Raw genomic sequence first — 22,330 nt, 5'->3', positions numbered from 1 at the left:
AGTACATCTTATGTATCTTGACTTGAACAACTGTTCCATAAAAGCTGGGAGAATGCAGTGTAAATAAAACCACTGCAAGACAGGAAAATTGTTCTCAAAGGAGCAGTTAATTGTTCCCTGACAGAGTGAAAAGAAGTATTACATTAGGTATCAGAAAGTAAGAGAAGGCCAGTATCATGCAGCATTTTCATAAATTATTTACAGTAATTAGAGAGTATGTTTACTACATTTTTAGATGACATCTGGCTGGAAAATGCTGCCAACTTGTTGGAGGACAGGGTTAACATACAGAGCAAAACTAGAGAAATGCCTTAAGGGGGAAGAAACCTATCAGACGCCAACCTCTGACATGTGGGTAGGAATAACTATAGAGCAGAAAAAATCAGGCTAAGTAACAGTTCTGAGATAAAATCTGATAAATAGTAGACAACAAAGAGTGCAAGGGAGAAAGGAGAAATTATGATTACAAACCAAACATGTTAACAATACCAAGCTGTGACAGCATCATACTACGATGTGTAACCATGAACAGAGCTTGCAAATTGGATGAAACCAGAAAAATCTTGCTGCTGCTGCTCGTTTTATTTCTAAGACTGTAGTCTGACTGCCATGTCTAATATTTCTAGACATATAAGAGTTCAGGAAAGAGCAAGAAAAATGATGAGCACATTACAAACAAAGGAAGACTGCAGGAGCTGGGGTTGTCTAATATACTGAAGGAAAAACTATGGGAAGGTTCACACAACATGCTTTGCATGTATGATCTTAGCTGCCATGGGTAAGAAACTAAACAGTAGCTGTCATGGAACAGTGTATGCAACATTCCTCATAGGGAATTTCCTTTATGGGGCAGACTTGCTAGTTTTAGCATGATGCTTTGATGTAATAAATATTGCCATACATAATTTTTAAGATTTCAATATGCTACATAGAAAAGTAAGTATTCACAAAATGCCCAAAGTTATTTGGACTGCATAATTAATATTTCAACACAGAAATGTAATGTCAAGTTGCAACCAAAATAAACCCAAACTTTGTACCCTGGTCCTGACTGCTACATAATTTCTTGCAGCAAAACAGTTTAGCAGCAAACACAAGTGATTTATTTTACAGCACCTTTTTTTTCCTGTATTTCCTTCAAAATTCTGAAGTGATTGGAAGTAACATCTTTATGTAAATTGATGAATTTAAAGAATAATGCTTCTAAATTAAAAAATGCTTCATATCTTTGTATCAGTTCCATAAAGAATATTTCAAGATATATTTTATATTCAAATCAGTAAGACAGACATTATAATAAAACAAACCAGTTTGCAAATACATAATTACAGACTAAGAATTAGAATCCATTTATCCACCAAAACAACAGTGAACTGCAACTTATGATTACATGGTAGGTGAACCGGAAAAAAAAGTTAATAACTATAAAATCATTTAGCTTTATTTATTAAAATCCTTTGAAATTGCTACTGGTCCAAGAAATGCAGAAGCAAACATTTCCAGTTATTCATGCCAAATGGGAGCAAAGGTTTTCTTTTTCACTTGCCTGAAGTAAGTTAATGTTGGACATTCATTTTGAAAATCATTATGTATTGCTATATACCGTCTTTCTATGTATATTAAACAGCAGCACCCTCTACTGGTCCAGAAGATCCTTTCAAACTTTAGAAAAAGCTGTGGAGAATGATCCAGCCACAATAATGCAAAATGCTACTGAGAGTAAAACGTAGTTTTTCAGTCCCTGGATAAGCAAAGGGAGAGAAAAAGAAAAATATCAGGCTGTTAGATACAACTTCACAAAAAAAAAAACAAGTAAAAGAAATAACCAGGGTTTCATTTTATGACAAAATTCATAAATTTATTACATGAAATAGTAAATTTATTACTAATTTAATTTCATAAATTTGTAATATATTTGCTGTTCAAAACAGTTTAATACAAGTAATCTATGATGCCATACACTAAAGTAAAATACAAAACTAATTCAGCAATTTTAAAAAGTATTTTTAAAGGGCTTTGTCTATTTTCAGATTATTTTTAAGTAGTAAGCAGTTATGAAGACACTATTCTAAGACTGTATGGAAAAGATGAAAGATTTAGTGCATCACAGACATTTAGATAAGGAACATGATAGTCTTTTATTGTGGTGCAACATTAATCTGCACTGGGGGAGTAAAAGAAACTTCCTAGTTCCTGATGAAGGGATGCCTAACGTATTTTAGTGTCTCCAAAAAAACTTGGAAAGATGATCTCCAATGGCAAATTAGGTACCTGTGGATCCTGAACAGATTAGCTAAGGGAACCTGAGAATTACACTGCTAGTATTCAATGCTTCATATTCCACTAGAAAAATAGTATCTGCCATGTATGTTAACATCCAGTAAATTAGCTTTTTCTAGGCAGTCACTGCTGTATTGGTTTAGGGTCTCCACAGTATACTGTAATTTGCAATCCCAGCTAACCTCCGCCTCATTTTTCAGTTCTTTGGTGAACCTGACTTGAAAAGTCTAATCTACTTGTCTATGTGATTACTGGGACAACTGCTCATTCTCCTGCCCCACTGAAAGAACCAGCTCATATAAATACTGTTTTCAGGCTGTGCTTGGCATCCTGCCTCCTGGCCCTGATACACTCTTCATTTACTCTCACTGCAACTCATATAGTAATGGAGTTTAAATTTTCAGTCCTGTAAGGATTGTCCAGTTTTTCAGCTTTCTTGGAAACCTTAATATTGCATAATATGACTTTCAGCTTCATACTGAAATACTTGTAAGGAGAAGAAATCTAAGAGACACAGGTGTATACCAATTCATACTGTTCCTAGAGATAAAGACAAGCATGAAAGACTAGGTAAGAGCCATAGTAAGATTACCTTAATTTCTTTAAATACAAGGACTCCCCACATTGAAGCAACAAGACCAGGACCCTAAAGAATAAGATCCATTTGTACATTAAAACATCATGAAAAGCACCATCTTCTCATTATTGTTCTCAGGGGGGTTGAAATGTGTCTGGATAACAAATTCGGGCCTTTACATTCCATATAATTATGGCGCTCATGGCAAAAGCAAAAATATCACTGCCATCCTTATGAAGAGTCAAATCTTCAAGAAGGGCTAAAGAGGCAAGAGACTTCATTTATTTCCCCCTCCCCCCACCTCCAAGAAGACACAATTTCTTTCTAAGTTATGCTGTAGAGTCTGCACTGGCTGTTATACACTCTTTTAGTAGGCTCCAAATATGACACACTTAAGTCCAAACTAGAGTTGACAATGTTACCACATTTCAGAGGGCCATTCAAGTTTATTGGCAGGTACCATGAATATTCCTAACATTTCCTTTATTAGCATGAGTAACTAGCTGGACAAAGTTTGATTTTATCACACACTATGATATCAAGAGACTGAAACATAAATGTGTTTCCTGTATAGCAGGCATCTGGACAAAGCACAAAGCCAGCCAGATAGATGGGTCAGGAAAACTACTGATTATCTGTGATACTGTTGTACAGATTTCCCAGCTAACAGCGAACAGTGATACGCAATGATAATTTCCAAGCACTCCTGGTAATATAGTTTTCCCCCTGTGGGAGTAATGACTGGAATTTTCATGACTGATGAGAAAATGTTATCTGAACATGAAGCAAAAACTGGCTCTATTAATGCTTCCCATTAGAGCTGTTTTCAGAACTACTTGACAGATGTTTGGAAAGTGATCTTCTCTCCGTCTTCAGTACAGCTGACAGGACACAGATTTAGGCCAGCAGGAAAACAGCGTCTCATGCTGAATGTATTTGTGGGTGCTGTTTCGTAGTGAAATTGCGAACTATTACTTGAACAATAGCTAAGGTGTTATTTCATTTCCTAAATAATGTACGTTGCAAGAGGAATGCATTTTTAAAATGAAACAGACTGTTACAGGCATGTGATGAATAGCTGTCTGAAATTCTCTCTAGGGTGAAGGAAAGCAGCAGTTCTGAACCTGTGATCCAGATAGGCAGTTTCTCATCAGTGCTGTCCTTAAATTTTCATTTCATGATTTTATATGCTTGCCCTTTAGGCATGCTGATAACTAAGTTAACTTAAGCTGCTTTCCATAAATCTTTCAATTTCTAATTAGAATGATCCCAAGTCTCTTTTTTATATTGCATACTGCAGAGTTTATTCTGATTTACTGCATCTTGAGGCAAAGCTTAATCCCCATTAATGTTTCATTAGTTTGCTTCCAAAATAACTGCTGTTCAGTAAACTTTGTTTTTGATATTTATGAACTCTCATTTGCCAGAAGTTATCCATCTCTGCATCACCATCTAGTAGACTGGCAAGAAAGTAAACACAAAGTTTATTGTTACCTAGTGATGGAATTTATGCAACCTCTGGATGTTAACAGTACTTTAAAGGTAGAGTATCATACATAGGATTAAAACAGACAAAACAGGCCAACCTATTTTTTCCCTCATTTGCATAAGAACATTATTTTCAGCAATACATAATCTGTTCTGTTTGTTCAAGAACTGCAAAAAGAAAAAATAGCAGACTTAATTAAGGAAAATGATTGCTAGAGGATAAAAATCACAAATGAAAACATCCAGAACAAAATTAATTCTTGGGATGAAAGCATAAAATTAAATTACTTCAGTTTACTATTTAGAATTGATATAGTTCTGGTTTCACAGCTTTGACTTTTATGTAACCTGAAGACTCACACTTTCTATTCTTCTGGGGTTTTTTAATGCTTGGCACTGACCAAGATGGTGCTTGTCACAGTCATATATGTTCCTAAAAACCCAAAGGCTGGCACAGACAAGCAGAACACGCAATGTATGCTCTTTATTAAAATGTTCTAGACATGTCATAATTTCAACTTAATTTAGCAAATGTGATGAAAAAAAACCTTTCACTTTTAATTCTAGTCACAGATTTTATTTTTTATATACTTACTGCAGTAATTATTGGAAAGCTGACCACAGCACTGAGATAGTGATTGGCTATGAACCAGCAGCAATTGGCTACTGCCCAAAGCACACCAGACACAAACCCTAGGAAAATAAATCCCAATCAAAAACATCCACAACAAGGTACAGACAGCAATTTATGGAACATTTATATTTATAACATAGTACAGAAACCGCATGTATGTATTTTTTTTAACTACTTTAACAAGCTGGCTCTGATAATCTAAACCAAAGCTCAAGGGACAAAATCAGCTACATCAACTGAAGTATCAAATTAATTAAAGTTCACATATTTCTGGGCAACGTGCTCTACACTCTGGCAGTCAGCTTTTGAAAATCTGCAATGTCATTTGCTCCAGCTTCAGATTAGAACAAAATTTATCAGTGTTTCCTAACTTTAATTAATTAATCAAATAGGAGTGATCTTTCAAAAGAGACAAAGGTCAAATGAAGAGACTTGAAAGGCAAACTACAATTCCAACACATAGCTTAAACTCATTACTGAAAACAGTCACAAGTAACTGAACTTAAGTTATAATTTGAAAACCAGTCATACCTGGCAAAATGGCTTGGGGATAAACATTAGGTTTATTTTTCCTGACTGCACAGTAAATCAAAAAGTAGACAGTACTTGTAAGAAATATTCCACTGAAGTGTGCAAAAACATAATCCAAATCTAAAAGAGAAATCATGAAATTACATTAGTCTAAACCACCAGTTATTAATTTTAACTAATTTCACTGACAGCATTCACATAGATAAAAACCCCATATGGTGCTACTTCTAACAACTCAAATTCAGTTGTGATTGTGACCAACATAGCTGCGAGTCTGACTGGATGGATGTGGTCAATTACATATATATTAAATGCGAATTAACTGCTGTGTTAACCTTAGCATTTATTACAGGCTTTTATATATTTCTGTGACTTGTTATTTTTGGAACTCTGTTAGTCAAAGTACTGAATAATTTATTAAAACCTCATGAAAATCCTCTGGTGAGGCTAGAAAACTGGGGGGAGGGATTTTACATAATTGCATCCTCTCCTGACCATCTACATTTGTACTCCTGTATACAGCCTTCTTTTCTGTATATTTAAGGGAAGACAACTGCACATAGTGTGGAAGCTAGACACGGCAATTTTGTCCTTTTGTCATCTTGAAGAATGTATCACAATTTTGATCACTATAATCAATAACCCTTTATGGACTTCGTATGTGTTAAAGAGATTGTTTCTGAGCAACCTGGTCTAGTGGAAGGGGTTCCTGCCCATGGCAGGGGGGTTGGAACTAGATGACCCTTAAGGTCCCTTCCAACCCAAACTATTCTATATGTAGCAAGGTGATTGCTGTCTCCTTGGAGCTGTAAATTCTCAACAGGACAGGCAGCTATAGTAATGTTAACATCTGTTATGTCTAGCTGGGGAATATACAGGCTGCAGTATTCAAGAGAAATTGTATGTGACATAACAAACAATTTCTTAACAGCAGTATTATGACTCCTCAGCAATATGTTGCTCTTAAACTGCAGCTGGTATTACCTGATAAGACTATACACTAAATCTTAAGAAAAAAAATTTTGTGGAAATGTTTGAAATTGGCAATTAAGCTTATGTAAAAAGGTTTCTGTTTCAAAACCTACAAGGTTTTAATTACTTATATTGTTATATATCTCTTCTCCGCATGAGTTATGATCAACTCTCTTCTCTTCCTTTACTGATGTACTAATTTGGTAACTGGAAAGCTTGTGCCTTTGTTTACCTCATGTTCCAGGATATAAACTTTGCATTTTGAGATGGCTGGTATTTAATACCTTCTGGAACATAGCTATGAGTGAAGCATGGTATCCTCTGGGCTGTTTCTCACTGTTCTTTTAACAGTGCAATGAACCTCTGAGAAAAAGAGAGTGCTAGTACTATGATTCTGACAACATATAACAGCGCAAAACTGGTATGCTGTACAGCCTATTTTCAAGCTTCTCAAGAATTTCACTTTATGCCTTTGAAAAAGCAGGAGAACACAAGAGACTGACAAAATAAAGTCGAAGTAATCTATTAGCCTTTACCAAATTGACTTGCTCCTGCGTATACAGTTTCATTTCTTCTTCCATGATCCTTGATGTAAAGTACTGGTACAAAACTGGAACCGTAGAGTATTCCAGCTACTACAGCTAGGCTACATCCTCTTTAAAAAGAGCAAAATTCAGAAAAAAAATAGCCAAGTGTTAATTAGAAAAGTCCATAACACATTTAAGACAAATCCAGTATTGCTGTTGAAGACTGTGTATGATATGAAAATTGCTAGCAACACCATAAAAATAATACATTTTAGCGTGCTTTATTTTCTAGTGTAGAAATGGTTCAACACAGTAACTTAGTTTTCCAATGCTTTGTTGCCAAGTAACACAGACAATTCCTGCCCCAAAAGTCTGCAGTATAGATTAATGACAAGATAAACGAACTAACTAGGATTTCCTGAAAGCAAACCTAGGAGAAAACAAACAAATTAGAATGCTCCCACCCCCAGCTTCACTGTTGCAGTCTATATATTCTTAACTCTCCTGAGATTCACTGCCTCTTTAATCTCCAGATTATTGCATTCTTGACTGTTTCCATTTCCCATGCTGGCCTCTTGCTAGCTGCTGCTTCTACCCTGAAGCACTTATATCTCCCTACCACACCACCATGCCTTCTCCAGATGTATTCACTTGGAAACCACACCCAGAATCATGATATTTGCATAGGCTCCTTCTGTGCTGGAGTGCTAATCAAGCAGGTGATAAAAAACAGTTCTATGATTATTACTTAGTTGCTATTGATATTTACTTTGCCAAATGTTTGCTCTTTTACAGTAGTAACTAATACTTAATTAGTAAGGTAAAGCACACTCAACAGTACAAAGGAAACAACCTAATTAGTTGTGCAGCTATTTGTATATAGGTACGCACACTATGCTAGTACCTTAAAACCTGTAATTTATTAGTGCATGACTGCACTAGAAAAACTACAAGATGAAAATTTTGCTCTTAATGCTGTGTTCAGTTACTTTCTCTGGCTACTTGGCCTGTATCAGTAAGAGAAACTGTTAATAACTTACATGAGTCTCTTTTTTGCTGGAGAAAGTCTGTTCACCCATGAATCATCAGAGGTATCTTCAGAAACATTAATGGACTGCAAAAACCCAAGAGTTTTCACACAAATTTAGTTTAAAACAAATAATCTCAAACATTGTATTAAGCAGAACAGTTTTCTCTAATAAAAACAGAATCAAAAGGAATTTACAGAAGTACTCTGAAGAAAGTAGAATAATTTTCTTTTAATAAAACAACTAATAATTAGATCTACCTATGCTGACGTCTGCAAGTTTGGATATGCACTTTGGGTTTACTACGTAATAGAGCACTCACTAGCATTATGTTTTAATCTGTATGAGGACAGATCTGACCTTCAGAACTTGTACTTTCTGAAATCTGATAAATGATTTACTCTATAGATTTTATTTATAATGTGGGTTTGCCTTTTGTTGATAGCTCTGGTGTTACTGTCAGAATATTGGGCCTATTTGCAAACAGGGAAATTAAGGCCTGTCTGCAGCATAAAGAAATTGCAACATCGCTTTATTCTAATCCTGTAATTGGCTTGTCTTCTATGATTTGTCTGGTAGACTTGAACCTCTAATGAGCATTGAGCACAGCCAGAAAACTTGGAGGGACTCTGTTTGGGTAGCAACTGCGTACTGACCTACAACAGGAAGGGACAATGATAGTAGGAGCCTATCGCTCTCTACCTTCTGTTTCCAATGTGGCACCCCTCATTGATCTCCAATCTGTGCCACAACTGATGCTGAGAATTCTCCTGGCTCAGTAACATGGCAAAGATCTGGTGGATAACAGTTATACATTGTTACCTTTCATCTAAGTACCCTCCCATTTATATAGTTTTAATTAAACTTGCTTCCTCTTCTAAGATAGGAAAGTAACACACTGTCTTTTACATACTGTCTGTCCTAATGAAAAGGGACTTCTATGTCATTTACACCTCACAACAGAGAAAAAACGCTTGAAAAAACCTTTTCTGTTCATCACATTTTGTTGTATATACAAGATTTTCAAATTAATCATAGAATAGTTAGGGCTGGAATCAACGCATAATTATGTAGTTTTATGTAGTCTACCATAAAATGCTAGCAAATCTGGTTAAAATTAAGCCTTTTGTTTTTAAATGGATATGTACTTCCACTGATGTAAAATAACAACTGTAGAGTACTTACACTTTCTCTCAGTAAAGGCGTGCTTTCTAATGAAGTTGAAGAACTCTGGACTTCAGTTTTTATAAAAAGAAATATGACAGCACTTAGAAGAGAAAAAAAGGCCAGTAAATACCAGGTCAGCTCCTAAGGATGTAACAAGTAGTGTCCAGAGACAAAAGCTGTATTTGGAAGCATACTACTTTATTTTCATTATTGCCTTAGAGTCACTTCAATATATTTAAAAAATGCAATTGCTTTTAACAGTCTAACAAGCAACTTAAGTGAAAGCAAGTAAATAGATTAGTCTTTGTACCACTTCTCAGATCTCTCTTCTATATAACAGAATTGAAATGTCTCCTTTCTACAGTGTGTAGTTACAACCACATTAACAATGTTGCTTTAGTTAACACTGTCTTTTTGTACTAAACCACACATGCAGTGGAACATCTGCCTGAAAATTCTGTATGGAACAGCTTAAACCTGCACAGCACTGGCATTGTGCTCAAGGAAAAAAGTTAGTTTTTAGTCGTCTGTCCTATGTGAGTGAGGAAATACTGCTCCTACAGGGCCTCATGCATATGTGGAAGGAGAAGAGGTATTGCTCAGCTGCGCTCCAGTGCACTAAGTGAATAAAATAAAGAAGAAAGGGTAACTTTACTGCTTGCAGGTAAATATGTGTATCAGAACGCACAGGATCTGTTTGGTTTTTTTTTTATTTTTATGAAAGATATTTTAATGATATAGGAATTCCTTCTCATAACTGTAAACAGAACGTCTCCTTTTGAAGAATGATTCATCTCCTACTAAAGGGATAAGGGTAGGTATAAAAAGACGTCAGCTTCCTCCAGAGAGACTAGAAAACCATATACAGGTTCCACACAGGAGGCTAAAATGAAATACATGCTTTTGAACTCTGCAGAGAAACATACACAGGTGTTGTGTAGCTCGCCAGGAAAACGTCTTTTTCCCTGTTGATCACTTCTCCATGATATCTCAGAAACAGGCAGGAAGCAGGTGGTGAGGTGAATGAACTCATCAGGCAGGAATAATAGTACTGCTACTATTTTCTAAGTACCTCACAAAATCACATGCTACATGTAACAGTAATGGGTAAATAGCTGCAGGCTCTTAGAAAAGAGGAAGAGCAGAAGCAAAATTCATTAATCTAAGGCACTGGCTCTCTCCTAACAATCAAGAATGGCTGCATCATCTCCATGTTTTTAACACACTTCTTTTCCAGAGGCATTACATTCAGCTACTGCTTAGCATGCTTATGGCAAGCCTATTGCCCCTTGGATTTAGGACCACCGTTATGTTCCTGAAAAGACCTTCCTGGCCACCCAGTCAGAAAGCAAGAACACCACTACATATCAAAGACCATCTTTCCTACGTGTTTGGACCAAAGTGCACTCGTATAAATAATATAAACAGAAAGAAGAGTAGAAGGCCTTTCAGAAGATCCTAAAGGAAGACACTGTTTGGGTGTTGCTGTAAGTGTGGTTTAAGAGTTACAAGACAGGGAGCTATTAAGGAAAAGAAATAATACAAAGCCTCTGCCTTTCCATGGACCTTAAAGGAACTGGGAAGGGGTCCTGTCACATGTTCTACAGTTCAGAGGGAAGGATTTGTACCCCTGAGTGAAGTCAGATCAGAAATCTCGGAGGAATTTCCTCACCAAGATCCTTCTAGTCAGTGTTCCCTCCTGCAAAATTTGGGGAAAGTGAACCATTTGAACTACTTTGCTAGGGAGATAATCAGCATATCACTGCTTTGCCTTGAACATGCCTACCAGCATAAAAATATATTTCTGTGTTTATGAACAACCATTTCACCACTGTGCTGGGTATTATATATGTTTCTATTCTGACCAGCTAGGTATGGATAGCTCATAAATTCTGCAGTAAATTAGTTTCCAAGAAATACTTCAAAACAGGTACCCTCTAGTTAAATTGTCCCCATGGTTATTAAATATGTATTTTACATTACAGGTATTTATTATAAGAATAGATTTTTACCTTAATAGTGAAAGCCCAGCTCCAATATAATTTAAGATTGGTCTTGATACTTCTTCTGGGTCAATTCCAAACCAACCAAACCTGAAACACTTAATCAGTTTCACTTAGTTGCCTTGACTGAATAGAAATACTTAAAGTATAACCCAGTCTTGGAAATCTTTACTCATATAAATAATTCTGCTTGAGTTTATATTTTCAATAACAGATCAGTGCTTCAGCTGGCTTGTTGGCTACATCTACTTTACAAAAATAAACTTTAAACTAACTTTAATTTACATTGATTTTTAAAAATCTATTTAAAAATTGAAGTTGATTTAAATTATTTTATCAGTCCATGCTGTAGACCAAAAAATACAAGCAGTGTACTAGTTTTACATTTAACAAATACATTATTTATTCCCTCAATTATGTTAGTGAACATCACTGGGCATTCATCTTCCTAATAAGACAGAGGAAACACAAAAGGATAAAATAATTAATCTGCGTACTTTCCACTGAGATGAAAAAAAGATCATGCATGTATGATAAATCCTCTTTATTGGTGACAGTGTTTTCACTGCAGTCATTAACGATGAACTGGCAATATTAATGATGTATGACTTGAGATTTAAACTAACTTACCTTGAACTTGCCCAACCTGTCAGCAAATTAAAAGAAGCCCATATCAAAAGACCAAGAGCTAAACCAATAGTTTTAACAATAGGGACAACTGTAACATTGCCTAAAACAGAAAAAGCAAAATTCAAATTAGTGAAAAACTAGACTGTAATCTTGTATATTTTTGCTTTAGATTCTGTGACTATTCAGAAGGCAAAGAATTTTAGGCAACCAAAGGTGGTAGGAAACAGTGTTTTACAAAAATAAGTATATCAAACATGTTTCTTTCCTCAATACCATTTTAAAAGCTATTTTTTGTGAATTTGCTGTATAAAATAAGCATAATAAAATAATATTTTCTATAAGGATACAGCTCCAGTAGCAGAAAAACTTTAAAAAGCCAAACAGCTACCAAGTAACTATTACCTAACATATATTGACAAATTTTTATCACTGTTTTTTTATGAAGAGTTAGGATTACTTTGGGTTTCAAGAAACAGAACTTCTTTATCCTTACCTGTAGCCCACACAAAACCCCCAACCATAGCCAGAGGCCAAAACTGCGGGCAATTCTGGATTAAATTGACCATCAAAGAAACTACCCATATAGAGGCACAGAGAATCCACTGGAAGAACATGCCTATGGAAAAAATCAAATGCACACAAAAGAGAACTTGTAGAATACTACATGTGTGAATCTCTTAACATTCTATGCTTTAGATAAAATAGTACAGAAAAATGTGAAAGGCGCCCACCTCCTTTGTGAATTTCAGGGAACCATGTTACAGTATATTCAAAAGATACATTTTAGGGTTGGATGTTATAATTCTGTCAATCTTTTCCTTACCATGCATTCTTTATATGCAGCTGCAAAAGGTATTTTGATGCATAAAGTTTAAACAAACCCTGATTCTCAAACACTTTTGACAGGTTTCTGACAAAGAGGTGTTCAGTTACTGCAAACTTCTTCCACCACCCTAGTAGCAAGTAACACAGATGACTGCACAGGACAAAACTCCTTCAAAGCTCAGGGCTCAGGCTCTTCCACTAATCCAGGACACTGAGGATGACAAAAACTCTGGACCAATCTCTCTAAGGGTCAGCAAGGCAGACCAGCTGATTTTATACCAGCTGAGCAAAGACTTTTGCTTTGAAGTCTAGCCTTGCCTGTAATGCAGATACTATTATTGCAGTAACACAATGGCAGACTTATTCATCTAGGGATCTGTTAATTGACTATGCATCACACAAACATGTAAATATGACACAAACCTAGTAAAATGTTAAAAATTCCAATTAGGAAATAGAAGTGATTGTTTCCTCTCACTGACTCACCAGATCAAACTGCAATTTCAATTTTTGATGGATTTTATGTTAGGTCCCCAGTGGAAAGGCAATACTCTGAAGTTCAACAACTTTTACAATATAAATAATATATTAATTTGAGAACCCCCACAAGGGTAGAAAAAATAAAATTTAAATTTTCATTGTTAAATAGTCATGAAATACACATCATCACTCTTGAAGTGCGTAACAACACATAGAAAGGCTCTCCTAAAGATTTGCCACATCCTAAACCAATACACTATTGTTTTATACCATAATAATAGCAAAGAAAACTAAAACATTAAGGTTGTTTATAAAGCTAACTATAGAAACTCTTGTATTTGTTGGCAAAATATTATTGCTATTAGGCAAAATACCAAAACCAATAAAAGGATATAAGTAAGCTTACCATCACCAGTATCAAATTTCTTAACAGGCACAAAGTTTGTCCCAAATAGAAGGACAGCTACTGCGGACGAGGTAAAGCCAATAGCTAGATCCGTTCCATGGCTGACATTAAAGGTACTGTAAGTTTTTCCAGTGTTCATCTTTGCTCTGAAGGTGCCTCTTTGTGAAGTTGTCTTGCTGAGGAACCTGGCAGATTCTGAAATCAGAGAGTGGAATTAAACGTGGAGTATTAAGCAACCTGGTCTAGTAGAAGATGTCCTTGCCCATGGTAGGGAGGGCTGAACTAAATGATCTTTAAGGTCCCTTCCAACCAAAACCATTCTATTACTCTATAATACCAACCTAGTTCAGAAATCTGAAACTTAAAGGACCCTACTTATCAATCTCTCAGAAGCTGGACAGAACAGGGAAGTATACTGTAGAATCCCACGGGAAGCTGCCATAAACCATGAATGAAGTAACATAAGAACAGATGCACACACAGATATATATCACTATTGTGTGTTTCATAATAAGCTTCACAGAAAAGCATGTCTAAAACCACACAATACCAATGTACAGATGCACTCAAAGGTTATGAGGGCTTGAATTTGAGAGACCTGACACTCTAGTGAGATGCGGTACCAGAATATTCCTTACTCCCGTAGCCAAAGTGGGGGGGTCACACTGGGATGAGTGAAAAAGCAGGGTTTAGAGACAAAATCTTAATTGGCAGAAGCTAGAGCAAATGCAGCCCTGCTCCCTGGGCGTCAGGAACTGGCACAGAGATTCTATAGATGCCACAGCAGGATTAATATAGGATCATAAGATAACCACAGGGATTGCTCTAGCTGATACAAAATGTGAATAAAGGTTCATTTTTTTCTGTGGGTAACAAAGGAAGAAACTGCCTCTAAAGTTTCTTAGTTCATTTCACATCACTATAATAAGAAAGGCAAAGACTTTTTTTAATCCCATTATACCTCTCTTTTTCTTTGAAGGGGAGACTCATCTTGAGGTTACACTCAACAGAAGTACTACACACGTACTTCAGATACAGATTGTGACTTTCACAGAAAAAGTGGCTCTAAGGACAACTGTAACAATATGATCTTTGCATACACAATCTTAAGATGCACGTAAAAGACTAAATATAAGAAAAGCATTTGGAAATTTACCTTCAAATGGCAGCAGCATACTTAATATGCTGTGAGTACAAAGGGGCATATTTATAGAGATACACATGCAATCCTACTGTTGAAGTAATGCTATTTATACTGACTCAAATGGCATCTTAATGTAGTTTGACATTCCCCAGTGTAGGTGAACTAGCTACTGTCTGGAGGAAAAAACCTGAAATAGGATGGCAGAAATTTTGCCAAGTCTTGTAAAGGATGCTGTGACTACACTCTCTGCACAAAAGGAAGAGACGAGCTGCTGCACATCCTTTCATCTTGCTTTACCCTCCAGTGTTACCTTCTCTGGAGTCTTTAGGACACTGAGAAGTGCATCTGCTGACATTGTGCTTTTATCTACAGCTTACACAGGGCCATCAGTGTCAGCTGAAATTATTTATTTGCATTATCAGGTGAAAAGTTCAATCCCATAACTAATATAACCATTTAGTTTCTATAATTTTTTCCTCTTAAAGGATGTCAGTATATTTTTGGGTACTTAAGAAAAACACAAGATTACATCTAGAAGACACATCTGGAAAGTACAACAGCACAGGTATTTTCATTTATCTTATCATTTTTTCCTTCTCGCTTCATCTTTCCTGCTTACTTAGAGGATAAGCTTCTCCAGGAAGTTTTCACTGTGTTTAAGACTCCTCTATAAAGTATGTTTTATCTAGGACCTGTAGACACTAAGCAGTGCAAATAATAATGCTGGGATTTCTTCAAAGACTGACTTCATGGGCTAAGAAACATAGTGATACTACATGAATGGATTAAGAAAGATAATGGTTTACATCAGCTATCTTCATTCCATCAGCCTTGCTTCGCTGAGTGAATACACTCAATTCATTTAGAGGACAAGTAAGGCACAAAACGTGGGTTTTGTATGGGAAGAACTTCATGCTGTTAAGAACAGAAATAAATCTGATTACCCTGCATCTCTATGAACACAGGACTCAGTCCTTTGGCCTTTAAATAAGTAAGTCACTATTCAGGCAAGATACTAAGAACCTTTCAAATTTAAAGTCGTTTATCAGCCTTTTTGATTTTTGTTAATGACAAAGAAATGTTACTTTTAAAGTATTTCAGTTCTGTATTTACTAAGAGAAAATCTGGATGCTGAGGGGCAATATATTTTTCTGCTTGCCCTTTATCTTCCAAAATTCGCTATATTGTGCACACTGAAGACTGTTGCACAACTGGAGACCCAACATCATGACACCAAAAACGGAAAGGAAACACAACTTCCAGCTAACTATGGAAGAGCATGCTTCATTCAGACTGTTTATAACTTTCCAAACTTTGGGGCACTTAGCTCCAAATTTGTCTAAATTTCAGACACGGCTTTCAACTCCATTTTAAAGCCTTCAAGAGACAGCTCAATCAGACAAGGCCTGAAGCAACCAGCTCTAACTTTGTTGATAGCACTGCTCTGAGCATGGAGTTGAAGCAGATGAACTCCGGAGGTCCCATTCAAGCTGAGTTACTCTGGAATTGGCATTACTCTGGCATACAGCATTAAGCTGACTTTATTTTGCTAATCTTTGCACATCACAAAACTTCAGAGGTCATTAAAAGCCTCTTCTCTACAATCCTATGTTACTGCCAGGTAGACTTGCAGCATACATGACTCCAAAGCCTACAAGCTACCAAATGCCAAACCAGCAGCACTTCCCCAAGCTGCTAAGATACTACAACATAGTGGTTGTATCTGCAACTCAAGCAGAGACAACTGGAATTACTGCTGTTATTGAAGGGTTCTTTTTGCTAGGTAGCCCTTACTGAAGGGCAATTCAAGCTGCAGAGGAAATACAATCTAATTTGGTTGGCACATGCTGCCCTTCTACTACTAACTTCACTGGTTTATCTTACTGGAAGGTTGTGCTCTGTATTTTCCCTCTTTCCTCAGAAATATGACACCATTTTCTCCCTTTGCACAGAGACACAACAAATTACAACACTCACAGCAACACATTGCTGCCATCTCCACAGACGAGCATGAAATCAAGAAGCCTGCCCTTGAGAACTGTCACCTCAAAACATATCCAAGCTGTTGTTAAGATACTAAAGAAATTGTTTACACGAATTGAAAGGTATCTTTAGAGGCTGCGTGTCACATTATTTATTTGTATGTTTCTCCTATCATCTATTTGCCATCATGGGTGGATACTTTCATCTTTATTTTAGCAGACTTCCATCAGTCCCAGATGGCAGAGAGTGCCATCCTCAAGTGACACCACAACCCCTTGCTAGCTGCTCAAGAAACATTTCTTCTCTTTCCTAAGATGAATGCATTTGCGAGACATTCTTTGGGCAGTATTTTCAGTAAAGGAAACAAGGAAGAACACGCAGCCGAGCGAATATTGCTTCTACAGACGTCAACACGCCGGGGGCTGGCTAAGCAGGGCAGGCCCAGGCTGCAAGCGGGACACACAGGCGGGACAGGTCGAGGCCGCCGCTAAGGCAGCGCCAGGTCCTCGGAAGGCCAACTGCTCGGTAGCGCGCCCCGACAAAAAACTCGAGAGCCCCCACCCAATGCGGACACCTTTCCCTAGCCGCCGCGGCCTGTCTCACAGCGCTCCGCTCCCGCAGCCAGCGGGGAGGCGGCCAGCAATGGGTCCGCACCGCCTGTTCCCTTGGCTGAGCCTGCCGCTAAACCCCGGCCACCGCTGCTGCCCACCCAGCTCCGTGCCAGCTCCCGCCGCGCTACGGCCAAGGTCACCCACAGGCCTCCCCCGGCGCACCGGCCTCCCGCCCGGGCCTCACCGCCCGCTGCACCGCCCCTTGCCTCGGCCCGCCCCTTCCCCATCGCTCCCAGGGCCGGGAGCGGGTGGAGGCGAGCCGGCGGAGGGCGAGGCGAGCTTCTGCGCCCGTTTCGTCCGCCGGTACCCCGCCGGCAGCCGTCGCGGAGGCGATCCCGGCCTGCGGCAGCCCATCGGGGCGCAGGGGCTCTCCCGGGGCACCGGCTGCCAGTCTTGCGGAGGGTGAAACACTAAGAGAAATGTTAAATTTGGGCAAATAGGGCGTGATTAAGAGCTTCTTTACGCCTCCCCGAGCTGAAACGCGGCCGATGAGATGGCTTTTTATGCTAAGTGGAAGTGCACCTGCGTACTTCACACGCTGTCGCTGGTACCGTGCTATGCACCCTGCCTTTGGCCGAAGTCCACGGGCACACTTTGAGGGCAGGACTCCTGCCCGAGGGGGACGGGTCTCCGCCTTGCGGCTCCTCCCTCGCCCCGGGAGGCCTCCCCGCCCGCTGGGAGCTGCCTTCATGGTTTGCATGATGTCAAGAAGAGATTTTTGCAGATTTCCCTGTAAGGATCTGGCCCAGACCAGTTAAAGCGCAGACTATTAGTCAGCATGTTTAGTCAGGAAGCAAACATTTCTCTGTCTTCTTGGTGTACAGCTTCCAGATGGCAGCCCAAATTCATCTCCTTATGAGCACAGCACAAGCCTTCTAAAGTAACGCTTCATCTTTTGCAAATCAAATCCGCATTATCCATAATGACATATGTTTTTTTTCTCCAGAGTGTAAGTTCTCAGTCCCATGGATTCAGTAAAGCTGAGACAGAGTGCACCGTTTATCAATCATTTTAATATAAATGCCTGCCCGTGTGACATTTAGAGAGATGAACTGCAGAATATCTCTATGGAAACAATTTAGCTGTAGTGCATCCAAGAGGAACAAAATCCCATATGATAATCACAAATGTAGGCTGGGAAGAAAGAAGTACTTTTTATTATAAAGGCAATGTGTGTCTTTGTGTTACATTATTTTATTCAGAAAAAAAAAAAAGGAAAATGTTAGTAAAACATTAATTATTTACATTGAACTAGCTTCACATAGAAAACAAGAGTATGCATAATAAGGAGCCTAACCCGAAACTACATCCTTCCAGGTGTCCAGGGACAAAGAGGGGCGATGAGCTTTGGCTTCTGAAGAATCCTGATACTGAATAAAACGTTTTCCAAAAATCCTGCCCTGGTATCATTTGGAAGAATGAATCTCAGAGGAGTCACTGGCAATGACTTCTAGTTACTGACTCTGCTCCACTCGAACTAAGGCTCATCTATTCCTCACTGTTCATCTATTCCTTGCAATTTCTTCAAACCATGCTGGTTTTGAAGCATTGTTTTTGTCATTAACGCAACAGTTAACGTGACACTTCGAATGAAGCACCTCAAATATGGGCAGATTCTGACTCATTCGTGCTGTTTGGTTTTATTGAAATCATAGGTTACTGGAGTTGAAAACTATGTGGGAAAGGAGGACCATGAATTCACAGTATTTACTAAAATGAAAAATGGCCACATTCATATTTCAGAGCCTTCTATGAATATAACAAGTGTCCACTTAAAGAGGGTCTTTTATTGCAAAATGCTCTACAAACCAGCACAAACAATATTTTGTTCTTTGCTGAATTCCAGCAACTTCTGCAGACATAACTGCAGTGGGAATAACCAAACAGAGACATCTTGGAAAACTAAAAGAAAACAATAAGCATCTTTAAATCCTGTATCTTTTAAAACTGAAATGACTGAGTGGAGCAAGAGGGAAGGGTTAGATGAAGAAATAGGAGATGTATTTAAAATACAAACCTGATACTTGTAAAAACTGACACCATTCTGGCATTTTGCAGAGCAACATACTACTATGTAGCTTTTTGTATTGATAATAATGCATCCCTGTGTTGTTATAAATTGTTTTCTCTTTGTTTTTCTTTAGTTCTCCAGGTATAGTATTCACTGTCCCTAAAGGTTGTACTTAGTCTGGATTAAAGGAAGGTCACCAATGAAAAAAGTTGTAGAAAAGGAGTAGAACGAGAAGTAAGAAGCTGTACTTGGTAGGATTAAGAAGGATGCAAAGGTGAAAGGCTATAGGAAGATTGCACAGGGGAGGATGATTTATGCTTAGGAACACAGGACTTGATATTCCCATGTTCCTAACCTAAGGAAAGGATAACACTGGGCACAGAATATGTGTATAGAAAGAAATAACATGAGTTGTGTTTAATGTATGCAGATGGCAATAACACAGAGTTTAGAGCAAGGAATAAATATAGAATCTGACTGACATTACAGGCTTAAATATAGATAGGGAAAGTGCCATAACCTAGGCCAGAATTTGGTCAGAAAACTAGTGTTCTTCAGTCTGTTCTTTAAAAAAAGGGTCCTAAATATTTCTGACCACAGAGGAAAAACCCTTTCAGCTTAGTAATGCCCGTTAGTGCCCAGCTGCAGCATTGGGTTAGTAATGTTTCCAGAAAAAAGAATACTACCCGCCTGAACAACAAACATTGTCTTTCCTGAAAAACAAAGAAATGTTTGGTTTCCAAATAAGTCTATAACCATTCCAGCCTTAATTATTTTGTAAAAACTAGTAGGACACTGGAGCTGTACACCACTGGAGCTGTTCATCACAAGAGCTGAAATAAGGAACATCTCTTCATATGTTATCTTTTAAAGAACCCAAATTAGAGGCAAGTATCTGCTACATTAGAAGATACTGAGTTCTATTTTTTGAATTCCTACCACCATCCATTCCAGACAATATAGTGGTGCAGCATTTAAGGAATGCATTCTCCCTTCTGAACATGAAAAAATAATGGAAATATTGCCATTATCACACTTAGAAAGCCTAAAACCCCGCTGGGCATTCAACACTGTACATCAGTGGGTACACCACATTTTGATTTCAGGGCTACAAACCAAATGAGAAGTGAATAAGATCTCTTCATATCCTATTGTGATTTCCTCTAATTTAAAGGTAATCCTTAAAGAGTTGAAGTAGAAAGATTATATAGGTTCCAAAATTTATTTTAAGAAAAATGTCATAGCAAAGGAAAGCTGTTAGTGACAGGAATGGACTCTGTTTTGGAACTGCTTGATTTTAATGGACAGGTCGTGATGCAGTCTACATGCAAGGACGATGTTTGAGAACAGCTATTGCAGCGTGATACATTTCCAACTCGAGCAACTCTGTGCCATTAGCAATACAAAGTAAAATAAAAAAATTAGCCAATTCAAAGACACTTAGAAGAAATATAGTGGAGTAAAAACTCCATGCTGAATTATTTACTGTCAAAATCATTATTGATCCTTAAAGGAGGGGAGCCTATCTTGGGCATTTAAAAACAATTTCTTCATGAGTATGTGTAAACATTTGCAATGAATGAAATTCTGCTCTCACGCTGCAATTCCCAGTTACCTGTTTTTACCTTGGGTTTAGCCGTGTGATTTTGATGGTATTTTGCACTCACTTTGCACTGATATTAAAAAGGGTGCAGAAGGCTGTTCTCTCTGAGAGCCATGTACAGTGTCTGTTGTTTGGGCTGCAAACTTGGTATCTCTCAATATGACCCTTCATCTTTCAAAGGGACCCTCAAGCATCCAAGGCTGATCTAATAATGTCCAACTTTGGCAAGTTCTTTAAAGTATAAAAGATGTTAAGCAGCAATAGCCACATCTTTCTTTACTGACTTTATTGATAACACCTGTCTGGAGCATTTTCAGTTAATCTTTGTTTGGGATATGTCCCTTCAAATTTGAACTAAGAAAAAAACAAACAAACCACTTAAGTGGCCAGAGGGATTTCTTACAATCTCTATTCCTCAGATTTGAAAAAAGCATAAAGATATGAAGGCTCTTTTCCTGGTAACAGGCTCAGTTGCTGGAGTCTGAACTCTGTAGTACATATTTAGACTAAAAGGAAAATGATATCCAGTGAAAAATTCCAATCACAAAGTTTTATAAATTCAGATTGGACCCATCTAAAACATGAACCGACTCTTTAACTGTCTATTCCCTTTAGTATTAACTGAGAATATTTTCTTTCAGCTTGAATTTCAGAGAACATATACATTATATTATTTTGCACTAAGACTAGGCAAGGAGGCAGAAGTCTGAGCTTTGCCAGTGTCTCGCTGCTTAACTCTATACAAGCTCTTCTCTCTGCCTCAACTTTTCCAGCTGTGTAATGTGTATGCTATGCCTCATTTTGGAAAGCACAAATAGGAAGCACTCCTGAGCCGCTTAATAGCATGTTTAATAGCATTTTAAAAGCCACTATCGATTTTTCATTTCTCGTCACAAGAAGATATGATTACCAACAGTTCTAAAATTCAGGGGGCAGGGGATTTATTTTAAATGAAAAAAAAAACCCAAAACAACCAAGCATGGGAAGTGGGAATTTCTGCAGTACATTTGCGTGTAGTGCACTAGAGGGCCCTCAGGAGTTAGAAATGGATGGAATGCACTTCTGGAAGGCACATACTTCACAGGACTTTACAGAATTGAAAATAGAAGTTGCTGGAGTTTGGTTTTGTTTGTTGCTTTTTTTTTTTTTTTTAATAACACGGGGTTCATGTATGTTTATAGCAGTTCATATGCAAACCACCTCTCAGTACAGTTAGCTTCCAAAAGGTATGTAGCTTGCAGCAATGAAAGACCTAGATAAGAACTATACTTAAAACTGAAATATGTGCTAGAATACTTTGAGAACGCTGGCTTTTACTAAGTTACTTTTATTAACTTAAGGAGTTTTCCAGAACAAAGGATGTGTCAAGCTGAATAGGTAAGAGATTTTATATTTTTATACCTATATATACAACATGCAGTTATTCTACC

At 37.8% G+C, this 22,330-nt stretch overlaps 1 protein-coding gene across 3 annotated transcripts; it reads right to left on the bottom strand.

Annotated features, from left to right (window-relative positions):
- Positions 1–1,237: 1,237 nt before the first annotated feature.
- On the bottom strand, positions 1,238–16,934 carry TMEM144 (transmembrane protein 144). 3 transcript variants are annotated; one of them, XM_057419069.1, is made up of 12 exons: positions 16,661–16,934; positions 13,549–13,743; positions 12,331–12,453; positions 11,838–11,937; positions 11,217–11,297; positions 9,223–9,304; positions 8,050–8,123; positions 7,019–7,137; positions 5,511–5,630; positions 4,941–5,038; positions 2,873–2,926; positions 1,238–1,741 (listed from the first exon to the last, which is right to left on the bottom strand). In XM_057419069.1, exons 2-12 carry the CDS (start codon positions 13,685–13,687, stop codon positions 1,658–1,660), a joined length of 1,074 nt encoding a protein of 357 aa, XP_057275052.1. In that variant the 5' UTR covers positions 13,688–13,743; positions 16,661–16,934; the 3' UTR covers positions 1,238–1,657. The 3 variants fall into 3 exon arrangements, with proteins under 3 accessions (XP_057275052.1, XP_057275051.1, XP_057275053.1); XM_057419068.1 differs by lacking the exon at positions 16,661–16,934 and having other exon boundaries at positions 13,549–14,190; XM_057419070.1 differs by lacking the exons at positions 12,331–12,453; positions 16,661–16,934 and having other exon boundaries at positions 13,549–14,194.
- Positions 16,935–22,330: the final 5,396 nt, after the last annotated feature.

This window comes from Pezoporus wallicus, unplaced genomic scaffold (assembly GCF_028554395.1).
Source record: "Pezoporus wallicus isolate ANWC-B61680 ecotype Strahan unplaced genomic scaffold, APGP_CSIRO_Pwel_v1 contig_2384, whole genome shotgun sequence".
Classification (NCBI taxonomy): domain Eukaryota; kingdom Metazoa; phylum Chordata; class Aves; order Psittaciformes; family Psittacidae; genus Pezoporus; species Pezoporus wallicus.
Note: the sequence above shows the minus strand (reverse complement) of the source record. Positions and strands in the feature narration are given on the sequence as shown.